Source organism: Oryzias latipes, assembly GCF_053564925.1.
Source record: "Oryzias latipes strain Hd-rR chromosome 1 unlocalized genomic scaffold, Olatipes_Hd-rR_3.1 chr1_Y_2".
In the NCBI taxonomy this organism is placed as follows: domain Eukaryota; kingdom Metazoa; phylum Chordata; class Actinopteri; order Beloniformes; family Adrianichthyidae; genus Oryzias; species Oryzias latipes.
Genome location: NW_027616336.1, coordinates 428576 through 440750, shown reverse-complemented (window position 1 = coordinate 440750; position 12175 = coordinate 428576). Strand labels below are relative to the sequence as shown.

The following is a 12175-nucleotide window of genomic DNA, read 5'->3' as shown; positions in this document are numbered from 1 at the left end:
GTACACTAACTGATGAGGTCAGAAAAAGAGGAAGGTTCCTGAAAAATAAAGGATTCCAGAGAGTGTTTAAGCTGCTTCTTGGTTCAGGTGTTGTGCCTGTGAGACACAGCAGGGTCTCAGACAGAAAAAAGACAGATTGTGGACCTCAGTGCTACGCCTGTTTGTCCCGGGCTTGCTCCACGTTTGAATTAAACTCCCGAAATCCCTATTATTTCAAGACTTTTCCATGCATCACTATAACCAACGTTTTTAACCCACTTATTTTTCCTTTGTTTGTTTTTTCCTTTTTCACTTCTGTTTCTTTAGGTTTGCAAAAATAAAACAAAAACTCAAGTTATTGGGAATAAAACTTTAATCTTCTAAAAAGCTTTGCAAACATACAAAGGTGAATGTGTTATGAGGTTAGGAGCTTCTTCCTGAGGCTGCCGCCTGACACGTGCACTCACGTGCACTCACGTGCACGGCGATGGGAGGAGCTGTATTCTGCACAACGTTAACATCTCTTTAAGTGAATCAGAGGGATTAAGAACGATACAAACTGAGACCCCACCCCCCTGCAGGTCGAGTGGGTCAGACCCAAACAGCTTGACCCCCCCCCAGCTGTCTGGATCCGGATCTCTCGTTCTCAGTGGACAGCTTCAGGATTGTGCACGCTCATGGAGGTGCACGAGTACAGGAAGGAACCATCGGCTCACAAAAATAGGTTTTTGTTAGACGATGATTCTAAAAGAGTTAAAATCAGACAAAGTGCATACATGAATCTGTTTACAGCTAAACACAGAACAACAACAGTCAGTTCTGCTGAAAAAACGTCTACATGTAGACCACAGGGGAAGAACCGTCGCGTCTTCCTCAACCCTCATCCAGAGGACAACCACCTCTAAAGCCCCTCCTTTCTCCACAGGCTCCTCCCTTCTCCACAGGCTCCTCCCTCCCCTGCAGCTGAGGGAACAAGCTCACAGGTTGGCTGGTTGTGCCGTGTCTTCCTGCTCCCTCCTCTTCATCGCTTCGATCACAGCCATCTCCTTGGCCTCCTTCTTCTGGTTCCTGGCTTCAAACTGCAGTCTGAGAAGGGGGGGCAGTCAGGCAGGGCGCTGAAGAACTGATGAGGCGCAGGTGAGCAGAGCTCCTCACCTGTTCTCAATGATCCTCTGGACGATGTCATCCGTGGTCAAATTGTTTCCGCTGTCGATGCTCCTGAAAATCCCCCTCCTCTTCGGCTCCTAGAGGTAGAGCGAGCGTCAGGTTACAGAAAACAGCGCCAAGGACTGAACTACATCTTTTCCTGACCCAGAATGAGGTAGGGGGTAAGCTAACTCCTGCTGCCTCTCAAAGGAGGAGCAGGGGTTCTTCTGGTCCGCAGTAAGCCTGAAGGCAGAGCAGCCAGTTCCTTCCCAGATGTTCTACTCACAGAATAGGGGTCCGATCCGTCTTTGTCTGGAAACACCTCCGTCTTTCCGTGACACACCAGGTCCACCTGCACCCAAACACACCTGCAGCTGTCAAACTGCTTCTGTTTTTATCATTGTCATTCCATCAGATGCAGCATCTGTCCAAAGATCCACCAGGGGGCGCCACAGTCTGCACAGACTCCACCACAAACTGCATTAATAACAAACCAGAACCTGCAGGAGGCGAGAACAAGGCTAAGGAGGAGTTAAAAGGCCGGTGGTCATTCCTGTGATGTGTGAAAGTCCTGAGGCCAGCAGCATTCCTCACTGGGTTCCTGCAGGAGAGGCGAGCTAGTGTTTGTTAGAAGAACATGACGGTAGAGGAACCCAGACTGAGGTCAGAGGTGAACAATTGTGAGCAACAGTATGGTCTAATGCAGAGGTCAAAAAGAGCTCCATTGAAGAGGATGACGAAGATGAAGAGGACGTGTTAAATAGATTCAGTTGATCTGCTGTGGCGCCCCCTAAAGGGAGCAGCTGAAAGGAAGCAGAATGTTTCTTTTCAGTGGACAATAGTCCAATTTTCAGTTAAACATAGATTCCATCAAGTATGGAAAGTCAAACCAGCTCCTCTGACTCAGAACCAGGATCCTTCTGGACCCTAACACAGCAGATTTATGATTCATTTCAGCCTCATCGTGGAAACGTGTGTCTAAAGTGTTCAGAAACGTGACGCACGAGGAGACCAACCTTAAAATGATCCAGCAGATCTTTGCCCACGGCGTATGGCGCCCCGATCACCACCTCAGACACGTACTGCAAACAAACACACAGATGCCAATGAGCCGGCGCTCGACAAACCTCTGCTGATCCTTTGTTGGGTTGGTTACTGTCCCGGACAGAACCCCGATGGGACGTCCCGAGTGACTTCCATGGTTTGATGGGTCCCTGAAGGAGGTGTTCTGGCCCACACAAACAAAGACGGACCCAACTTACATACTAAAAGTTCTTTAACCTTTGGGTCACACCACCACGCACTGAGTTGCCATGACAACCACAGAGAGTTGCTGTTCTTCAGCACAGACAGCAGAGTGCCCCCCGTCCCACCTTACCCGACAGGCGAGGACACTCAGGGTCCTCTCGTGGATGTTCATGATGGGGTAGTTCTTCCTCTTGTAACGGTTCACTTCCTGAAGACAATCAGAAAAGAGTCCTTTAGGTTTCTGGACACGAACCTCCACGTCCTTCCTGTGGGGGCTGTGGGGGGGTTACCTGATCAAAGTGCAGGCCGACAATGACGTAGGGCCTCTCTGCCTGTTTGTAGACCATCTCCAGGAAGTCCACGTGGCCGATATCTGTGTGGCGTTTGTGGTTAAGGATGCAGCAGCGTGAAGGCAGCCAGTGTTTAACAGACTGCAGGGCGAGAGGATACGGAACAGGTCGAAGGCTCCAGCCACGTAGATGATGGTGTCCCCGGGCTGGGGCTCCTCTCCCGAGGCAAACTGGATGATTTTCTGGGACGTCTGCAAGAACTGACAGACCCCGGTCCAGGGACTGTGGCCTCCAGGTCCCTTAAAGCAGAAACACGGCTCATGTGACGGCCAAGCCGGACCCAGGCAGGTCTAGTCTTTCCTGGGTTCTTTTTCTCTGAACCACAATGGTTTGTTTTTCATTTTCAGCGAACAATCCCGCGCATCAAAGCAGGACGACCATCAAGACGCTCACCTTTCCAAAGTTGTCCTTGTGTTCCTGATAGTCTGGGTTGTCCTGCGGGGCAGAGCATCCGATGAGCTGCTGGATCGGCCCCCACCCCCCATGCTTCACCCAGACTCACCATAGTGCTGTGGTGGGCCTTGGTCATGAGCAGCATGCGCCCCACCAGGTCTGTGGTGGAGACGCCCTGTGTGCGCTTGCACTCGCGGTAGCGGCCGGCCCGTTTCACCTCCTCGTAGGTGTCCTTGCCGTCCACCGTGAGCGTGATGTCATCTGTGGAACAGAAGCGCGGTGAGCCTGTGGGACCCCCCCCCCCTACACACACACACACAGCAGCTAGGATTTGGGCGCACTCACCTCCGTGCACGCAGAAGTCACAGCTGTGTTTGTCCAGAGTCTCCAGCGTGGTGACGTACGGCGCTCCCTCCACGATCTCATCCACCCACTTGATGGCGCGCACCATCTTGTAGCGCTCCTCCTGCGTGAAGACGGGGGGGCCCTTGTGTTTGGAAATCTCCTCTTTGAAAACAGAGGAGTCATGTTGAACTGAAGTCCCTGAACGCCACAGCTTTTATAGAACACTTTGGTGGGCGTTTTGATCAGATTATGGATACTATTGATGACGCGTATTGATACCAGTGTGATGAGGTCGATACTTTTCTGTCTGACATACAGCTTGAATTTACTCACTGTGTTCATACCAGAGGTGTCTACCTGTCTACAAACAGCTCCCCCCCCCCCCCCCCGCCGTTTCATCAGAGAGCGGTCATTGTGGAGCCAGGTTTTTGCACACAATGACAGGATTTTTTGTCATGTTGTTTATTTATATTTATTTAAACCACCAAATGGTTCCCGAGAACAGCTGTTGTCTGCAGGTCACCACTGCCCCATTGGAGGGGTCAAATGGCACACGCCTAGGTGCTTACTGTTTTCTTATTGATATCTTATTGTATTATGCTATTGTTAAAATAGATGTTCCATAATTATGTATGTTCAGTTCAGATTGATTAGTTCACAAACTTTTTTACTTGCAGAAAGTCTCTGTCCTGGGTTTTATTATACACTTATACCATGGTCCGGGTGAATACTCGATTCTGATTGGCTGCTGGGTGTGCATTGAAGTGATAATCCACAGTGATAACCTTACGCCTAAAAACTGCGCTGGCTTCTCTGAAACAAACTTTAGCTACATCATCTGGACAAAAACAAGCGGTAAGAGGAGAACTTTCTCTCTGAACTGATGCTTTATTCAACCCATGGGGACGATTAGCATATATATCGCTTTCCTTTGCTGCTGCAGTCGAGTTTGGTGCTGGCTCAGTTGTTACCATGACAACCCGCTGCTCCACATATCAAATAATCTGCTTCTTGCGAAAAAAGCGATCCAAGCCGAAAGAAATAACAAGAATTAAGTACTACAAACTGGTTGAGGGTCTTGGTCTTTTGTAAGTGACCATTGCAGAAGCGGGTTAATGGCCTTCGAAGTTCCTTATCAGAAACGATTGTTTCTGCTTCACGTCGGACGGCGTGGGCTTCAAGCGTGTGTTAATTTCTGATAGTGCACACTTCATCTGCCTTTATTCCATACACAAAAAAATTTGTCTTTCCAAAATGATTCTATAATCGCCACATTTCAAAGAAAAAGTATTGGTATCAAGATCAGCAAATCTCGCCCTGTAATTACTAGGTATACCCAAATTCCCAGTATCACCCAACCCTACTTTGAATCCTTATGAACTGTGGAGCTTCCGTTTTATCATGGACATTTATTTCCTATGACATTCATTTAGCGTTAAAATGAAAACAAATATAAAAGGGAGAAGAGAAGGTTCTTGAAGGTCAACCTGACAGGAGCTCCTTCCTTCCTTCACTCAACTTTGTTTGCCCCTTTACTGATCTTCTTGCTCTGAATGGGATTCAGCATCCCTGTCATGACATCACCGACTCCATTTCTGCCAGCTATCAAGCTGTTGAAGAAGACATCTTCATCCTGTTTGCTTTTCTGAACACCTCTGCTTCGGATCCGTTTGTTTGCACCTCAGCTGCACTGATTCCTACCATCTGTGTGCACGCCCACTATGAGGCGGTCTCCCATGGCTTTGGCCTGTCGCAGCTGGTTGGAGTGGCCGTAGTGCACCATGTCGTAGCTGCGGAAACACAAACACAGATGTCATTCTGGGGCAGACGCCTGCAGGGGTCAGCTGTGACCCGCAGAGGAGCAAACACAGCCAAGCCCGTGGCACCTGCAGGACCTTTTCTTCCTCTTTAATGGAAACATTTCAGTGTCAAACTTAAAGTCAAGTTTCAGTTTTTAAAGACGAATTCTGCAGAACACCAAACGCAACTGAATAGCAAGAGGGATGAAACTGCAGCATCACACAGATGCATGTCACACACACACACATAAATAACCCTAATATGAGGCAGAATATCCCACGTAACCAAACAGACATGTCCTCTCTATCAGATGCTGTGTAATTCAGGAAAAGTGGTTCACAGATGAGATAAAAAGTGATATCATGGTAAAACATTTCCTCAAAGAGCTGGCGCCCCCTGCTGCTCTTTCAGAGATTCACGGGGCCAGTGGCACCCTGCAGACTTAAGGCACCAGATCAGAACCGAACCAAACCAGCTCGCTGTGTTGGTGCCCTTCAGGACAACTGGGTATTTTTCTGCTCGCCTCCATCAGCTCTGGCTGCTGGTGAGAAGGTTCTGCGTTTTGCAGCTGTCTTCTTCTGGGTCTGGGTCCAAACCCAAAAGCGGTCCGCTGAGGCCCTGATGCTGGTGAGCACTCTGTGTGAACGCAGGGCGAATGGAGATCAAGCTGTGGAGTTTGTGTGGCGGCGTGAAGGGAACCTTGGGGAACCTCAGAAGCTGCCAGCAGCGGTCTCTGATGGAGTGAAAGCAGGAGTTCTGAAGAACCGGGCCTGAAGGCAGCAGGAGAACCTTCACTCTCCAGGCAAACACACAGCCATCTGGCCTCTTTACAATTCTGAAACATGCATTTTTCCTGCATGAACTGATCTGTGCTTCTATTATAACTCCGCCCCATGGTCAGCATGACCTCGTGCGCTTGCGCAGAGTAAAAGTACCTGTGAACGCATAAATTATAAAGTTTTACAAACTTCAAAAATGAAATGATGACGGCATAGCTGGAAAATGTCTCTCCGGCTTATTTATTGCCCCTTGTGCACGCGCGCAAGCACGAGCTGGGTCACACTGTCACGATAACGTAATAACAGCGTCAGAAACGCCGTTTAAAGCGTTAGAACCGTGTTCTAACAGAGCGCCCGTCTCCCTCTCCACAGCGCTTCAGCAGAACGCGGAAGCGGGTCACGGAACCGCCGCGGTAGCATCAACATGCTAGTGGGTCCAAAGGTCAGCTTCACAGCCTCCAACTCACCAGCCGTCACACCACACCCGGATCTCCCGCCTCCTCTTCTCCGGGCTGCGGGCGGAGCTCTGCGGCTTACCGGCTTCACCTCCGCGCGGCCCGTCCGCGTGCCCGTTCCGGATCATGTCGACGCTTTCAGGCGAACTGCTTCGAACCTCGGCGTATCGATCCCGGTGAAGAGCGTTCCTAACGCGAGAAAGCTGCTGGTTCTGGTTCCCGAGCGGACAGACAGAGGAAGGGCTTCAGCGGCGTCACAGCGAGCCACCCTCACCGCTGACGTAAGAGACGGCGGGGCTGCCGTGTCACGTGACAACTCGGTTGCGTCATTTAAAACCGTATTTACACTGTAATTTGGATTTAAAACACATCCGAACTAACTCTTCATAATTACAGATTAATTCAGACAATTGAGGTCAGCTTTGTTTCACTGTTGGGGAACGAATAGAGGACACATGCGTAAGACATTTGTACATACATGTACAAAGTGTAACACACAGGTTATTCACTTGGTTTCAGGTGTAAACTGGATAACCCAAAACACAGTTTATTGTTGGTAAAATACACTAAACTTAGCTGAAATACACTTTATTAAAAAATATTCCACTAACCAAAGTTTTTAAACTGTGAAAGAAGAGAAAGAGAAAAAGAAACTTCCTGGTTGAATGAACGTCAAAATGAAAAAAACAAAAAGAAACTGCTACCCTTTTTTTAAGACAAATATATTGAACACGTCAGAGAAAGCCAATGCTGTGAGGTCATCATAACGTGTATGATTTTGTTTTAGAGAGGAAACATGTTTTGTTGTCTCACACTTTCTTTTACCTTTTTTTTTTAACTTGTCCTGTCCAACAGCTGAGCAAACAGATGAGAGCTGAAGGCCTCTTGTGTTGGACATATTTTTCTTTTACAGCAGGGGTATATTTGAATAAACCCCTTTTGTAATTCAGTCTAAACTTTATTAATGTTAATTAAATTTGTTACAGTTTCTTGTTGGACCGGACGGAAAGAAAAAGGAGGGAAGAAGAGAGAGGGAGCAGAGGAGATAAATGCTGGTTGGAAAAGCTTGTAGTTGTTACACACAAGCTACAATTGGGGGGTCACGAGCTCCCTGCTCTACTCCATCCTGAATCCTGAAACATCCACTTGTAGACAAATAGATATATGTATGTGTTTGTTTACCTTGTCTGGGCTGGAATCTGGCTCCAAACTGTACTTATATTGCTCACCATTTTTGTTGCACCGGTTATGTTAGGTTGGGGGTTTTAAGAGACTGTAAGCTAGATAGAAAATTATTAACCCAACAGCCTTGTCCACAACTAAGGAAGAGCCAGGAAGCGCCAGAGGCTTACAGACAGAAGATCTGCTGTGAGACAAGGCAGGAAGTTTGTGACGCTTCCATCCGCTCATGGGCCACATGGAGGCGGGCCAATGTAAGGATGCTGTGGAAATCATGGGTGCGTCCTGAAACTGGCCCTTAGCACCAAAACTGAAGCCATGGCTCAGGGTGAGGAGGAGCCTGATAGCTGATTCCAGATGAAAAATAAAGGAACAACCAGGAATCCTGCAGACTGAAAAGGGTGCTTCAAACTGTGTGATCCCTTAAAGGAGGGGGCCAACAGTCTAGTGGTTCCATCTTCACATTCTCTGTCTGCTGGAGATTCTGATCTCATAACTCCCTCCATCTGAAAGGATCTTCTATACTCTCCTGTCTTCTGCCTCACTCCACAATAGCATCAACTGAAAACCTCTGAATGCGGGAGAGTTGCAGGAGCAGAAGGGGGGGGGGGGGGGGGGGGGGGGGCTACACAGACATTACCGCCCGTCAGATGATGGTTGCCTTTTGGAGCAGCACCCGGCGTAAAACTCTGCCAAACCACCTATGCGAATCAGTGAAAGCTGCTTTGCAGTGCAGAAAGGTGATAAGCTCAAACATCTAATAAAGCTTCAATGTTCATCAGAACTCCACAGATGTTTACTGCAGCCGCATGCGTTCAGCGCAGCCGCATGTGTTCAGCGCAGCCGCATGCGTTCAGCACAGCCGCATGCATTCAGCACAGCTGCAGCCGCATGCATTCAGTGGAGCTGCAGCCACATACGTTCAGCGTGTCATTTATTTGGCAGTAAGTCACAGAAACGGGAAAAGGATGAAAAGCCAGCATTTATTCACTCCTCCGTGCATTAACTTTGGAAAAAAACAAAACAAGGATGGTTCACTTCAGCGGCTCCTGCCACGATGAAGATGACCTCACAGGAAAAGCAGATTCATGGCTCCTCATGGTGCAGTACACATAAGTTAACCCACAGCAGACCTGAGGTCGCAGCAGAGCAAACCAGGGGAACCAAACACCGGAAACCAAATCCAGTTTCCATCACCTGAAAATAAACTCTACAAAAATATACCCATGATCTATTTATAAAAAACTGCAGACATGAGACATCATGAAGGAACACCGCCGCAGCTTTCCACCAACAGACAACACTGAGACCATGGAAACGGTTCTGTCGGCCCAAACGTTCAGCTGAACTATAGACGGTTCCGCTGCCGGCGCCCAGAACAGAAGCTGCACAACGCAGTGAAGTCTTTGTAAACATCAGAACACCCCCCACACTACAGAGGTGATTCACATCAAAGCACCCTAAAAGTCGTCCATGATCCACATGTTCCAGTGTCATGCCGCTTTTTTCCTCCTCTTCCTCCTTCCTTTGCCGTAGCCTCGTCCAAACCAGCCCCCCTGCACATGGGGGCCTTCCTTCATCTGCACCCCGCAGTCAGCGGAGCCCCTGTCCTGTCCACTGGGGGGTGCTATGAGCTCACGGGTGTGACTGTGCAGCTCTTCTGGCCTCAGAGGGGCGGCTAAACTGAAGATGGGGTCCTTCGTCCTGAAGAGGCAGAAGCAGGACAGACAGGAAGCAAAGAGAGATTATTAATCTGAGTCAGACTAGCTCAGTCAGACTTATTTCTGGATCCTCCAAGAGAAAAGTTCAAACGGAGATGCGGTCATCTCATTCTGGACTTCAGCTTTACATGAGAACTTTGAGAAGACGACTCTGGTCATCAGAATGTTTTGGAGTCTGTGTGACAAACAAAGCAGTGAGCTCCTCCAGCTGCTTCTCCCACGTGATCAGGGTCGTCTTCTCCTTCCTCTGTTCTCACCTGTCGTACGCAGGTATCTGGAGGTTCAGCTCCTCCATGAGCCGCCGCATGACGTCGTCACACCTGCCGTGAATTTTCAGGACAGCGAGGTCGTCTTTGGGCGTCCACTAATAAACACAAACGGATCAGAACCGGGTCATCGACAGATTTGACCTCAAAGCGACTGCAGCCGTACCTGAAGGTTCACGATGTAGAGCTTCGGCCTTTTATTCACGGGTCTGTTCATGGACCACAGACAGGAGTATTTCTTCAGCACCTGGAGGGGGAGGAGTCAGAGCACATAGACAGAAATGACGGTGACTGCATCCTTGACACAGGAGATCATTTTACTAAGTTCAGAAGGTGAGACGGGAATTCAGACAGGATCTATAGCTAATGAAGCCTGCCTTCAGACTGGAGCCCAGGCAGAGAATGACGTCGGCCCTCCTGGCTGCCTCCACGGCCCCCTCCCAGTTCAGCGGCTGCTCCAGGCTCCCGCGCTCTCCGAAGTGAACGATGGTGTCTCGGAGTTCTGCGCCACAGCAGCTGCAGCTGCGACCAGTGGCGTGGCGGTGCAGTGAGGTCCGCTCCGTCACATCGAACAAGCGCACGTACTCTCTGACCGGAGAGCAGGAAGTGCACACCTGTGGATGCAGAGAGGCGGGTTTAGGTGGAAACACCCACCCTGGGCTCCTCCTTTACTCCACCCATGCGCCTCCCTCTTTGGCCTCTCAAACATTTGATTCATGACTGATTTGGCTTCAGTTTTACACACAACCCTCTGCATTCACCCGGACCTCTGACAGCCACATGAAAACACTGAATCCCACCCGTTATGGTTATCCAATCCCATTATTACCCCACCAGCACCACCGCCACCGCTCCAGTTACCTCGATGAACATGTTTCCATGGAGTTCTGACAGGGCGTGTCTGCGCAGACCGCTGCGCAGATGAAGGCCGTCACAGTTCTGAGATACAACATGCTTCACCTGTATGCACGCACACAAACACACACGCCGTCACAATTACAAATAAAGGTGGTTTTTTTCAGATGTTCATTCAAGGATCTTTTTTTATGAAAAAAAAACTCTTTTCACGTTTCTGGATTTGTTAAATGAACTTTTAATAGTAAAACTGATATTTAAATTAATATCCAGAACTATCAGAAAAACTGCTCCTGCTTGGAAAAAATGCACAAGAAATGGCTCCAAATGAGAATTGATCCATAGATAAGATGAATCAGTCTCTTCTAAGTGAATCTTGAATTAATTCATAGATTCCTTTTTTAACACATCAGGCTCCTCCATACCAGCTTCTCCTCGTGCAGCATCCTGATGCACATGTGTGTAAGTGTCGGCTCAGCTTGACTCAAGTCCGACGAGCTGAAAACACAATTAAAAAACCCAGGAGATCAGAAACACGGCTTGTGGTAGGGGATGCGCGGCCTTCTTCCATCCTCACCTGACGGCCTGCCCCCTCTGCAGCTGCGTCCACACCCCGTTGGGCCCCCTGTAATCTGGGATGGATGCTGCCTGGAAGAAAAGGCACTATGAAGGCTGCAGAGGCTGCCCAGGAGGATGCCGATGACGGGAGGGGGGGGGGGGGGGGGGGGGGGCATCCTTACCGTGCTGATCCCCGCTCCAGTGTAAACCACCAGGTGACTGGCCTGACGGACGGCGGCGGCTAACTGCTGCACTTTACCTTTCAGCACTTCAGCGTCATCAAAAACCTGCAATCAGGACAACCTGGAATTACTGACAATGTTAAAAAAATCAAAAGCTGTTATCAGATCAGTCATTTTATTTAACCTTTATTTATCCCGGCAAGACAGATTCGAGAAAATAAATCTTTATTTTTTAACTGTGGCCTGGCAAAAGATGACACTTTTTGAGAAAGAAAAATCAAAGGAGCCACAGGATGAAACAGCAATAACACAAGACAATCATTACAATGATCAGAAAAGGAACATGTTTGTAAAAAGCTCCTAAAAGTTTTAGGTTTTGAAGATTGAACAGTTGGTTCCATCATGTCAGCTGACTGCTGGAGGTGGGGGCTCCACTAACCCCCCCTTACCTCCTCCTGCTTCCTCCGGAGGCCGTCCCTGCGGCTCCGTCTCCTGCACAGCTCCTCCGCGGCGTCTCTGTGGAGCAGCAGCGCCGCGGCCTCCTCCTCGGACCGCTCAGCTTCCGGTTTCTTCAGGACCTGTCCGACCTGCGGCACACCAGAACCGGCTCGGTTTACCGCCGGCGGAGGACCGACGAGGCGCTTAGCTGCGGGCTCCGCTCCTACTCACCAGCCGGAGGATGTTCCTCTCGCTCTCCCGTTGCTGGATTTTAGCCTTTTCCAACGCCTTCCTCTCCGCTCGCGCACTTGTGCCCGTACCCGGCACCTCCTCCATCCCGCCTGAGCGAGACCCGAACCGGTTATCTGTTCATAATAAAGCTCGGCGCCATGGCGGAGCCTAAACCGGAACCAGCCAGTCAGCGGACGAGCAGAAAACTCAGCTGCGCCCCCTGCTGGTGGGGAGTGTGTCAACACATCAA

The 12175-nt window shown here is 49.4% G+C and overlaps 2 protein-coding genes across 2 annotated transcripts; both read right to left on the bottom strand.

Annotated features, from left to right (window-relative positions):
• Positions 1 to 334: 334 nt before the first annotated feature.
• On the bottom strand, positions 335 to 6804 carry LOC144990496 (ethanolamine-phosphate cytidylyltransferase-like). The gene is made up of 12 exons (XM_078944015.1): positions 6508 to 6804; positions 5163 to 5251; positions 3462 to 3623; positions 3226 to 3377; positions 3117 to 3158; positions 2824 to 2962; positions 2664 to 2746; positions 2504 to 2581; positions 2142 to 2207; positions 1412 to 1477; positions 1135 to 1223; positions 335 to 1065 (listed from the first exon to the last, which is right to left on the bottom strand). The coding sequence occupies exons 1-12, from the start codon at positions 6621 to 6623 to the stop codon at positions 957 to 959; spliced, it is 1191 nt and encodes a 396-aa protein (XP_078800141.1). The 5' UTR covers positions 6624 to 6804; the 3' UTR covers positions 335 to 956.
• A 1834-nt stretch (positions 6805 to 8638) lies between these two features.
• On the bottom strand, positions 8639 to 12138 carry LOC101156229 (NAD-dependent protein deacetylase sirtuin-7). Its single transcript, XM_023959806.2, has 10 exons — positions 11926 to 12138; positions 11706 to 11843; positions 11257 to 11361; positions 11094 to 11164; positions 10942 to 11014; positions 10523 to 10621; positions 10039 to 10275; positions 9828 to 9908; positions 9653 to 9759; positions 8639 to 9378 (listed from the first exon to the last, which is right to left on the bottom strand). The coding sequence occupies exons 1-10, from the start codon at positions 12028 to 12030 to the stop codon at positions 9168 to 9170; spliced, it is 1227 nt and encodes a 408-aa protein (XP_023815574.2). The 5' UTR covers positions 12031 to 12138; the 3' UTR covers positions 8639 to 9167.
• Between the last annotated feature and the right edge of the window lie 37 nt (positions 12139 to 12175).

What these genes read in the sequence shown, in the direction of transcription:
- LOC101156229 (XM_023959806.2), bottom strand. Translation starts at nt 12,030, where the DNA reads ATGGAGGAGGTGCCGGGTACGGGCACAAGTGCGCGAGCGGAGAGGAAG. An exon ending in CAGAGGGGGCAGGCCGTCAG is followed by an intron (nt 11,015 to 11,093) that starts GTGAGGATGGAA and finishes TTGTGTTTTCAG; the next exon opens with CTCGTCGGACTTGAGTCAAG. An exon ending in TGCTGCACGAGGAGAAGCTG is followed by an intron (nt 10,622 to 10,941) that starts GTATGGAGGAGC and finishes GCGTGCATACAG; the next exon opens with GTGAAGCATGTTGTATCTCA.
- LOC144990496 (XM_078944015.1), bottom strand. Translation starts at nt 6,623, where the DNA reads ATGATCCGGAACGGGCACGCGGACGGGCCGCGCGGAGGTGAAGCCGGT. An exon ending in TGACTTCTGCGTGCACGGAG is followed by an intron (nt 3,378 to 3,461) that starts GTGAGTGCGCCC and finishes TCTGTTCCACAG; the next exon opens with ATGACATCACGCTCACGGTG. An exon ending in ACAAGGACAACTTTGGAAAG is followed by an intron (nt 2,963 to 3,116) that starts GTGAGCGTCTTG and finishes TTCTGCTTTAAG; the next exon opens with GGACCTGGAGGCCACAGTCC.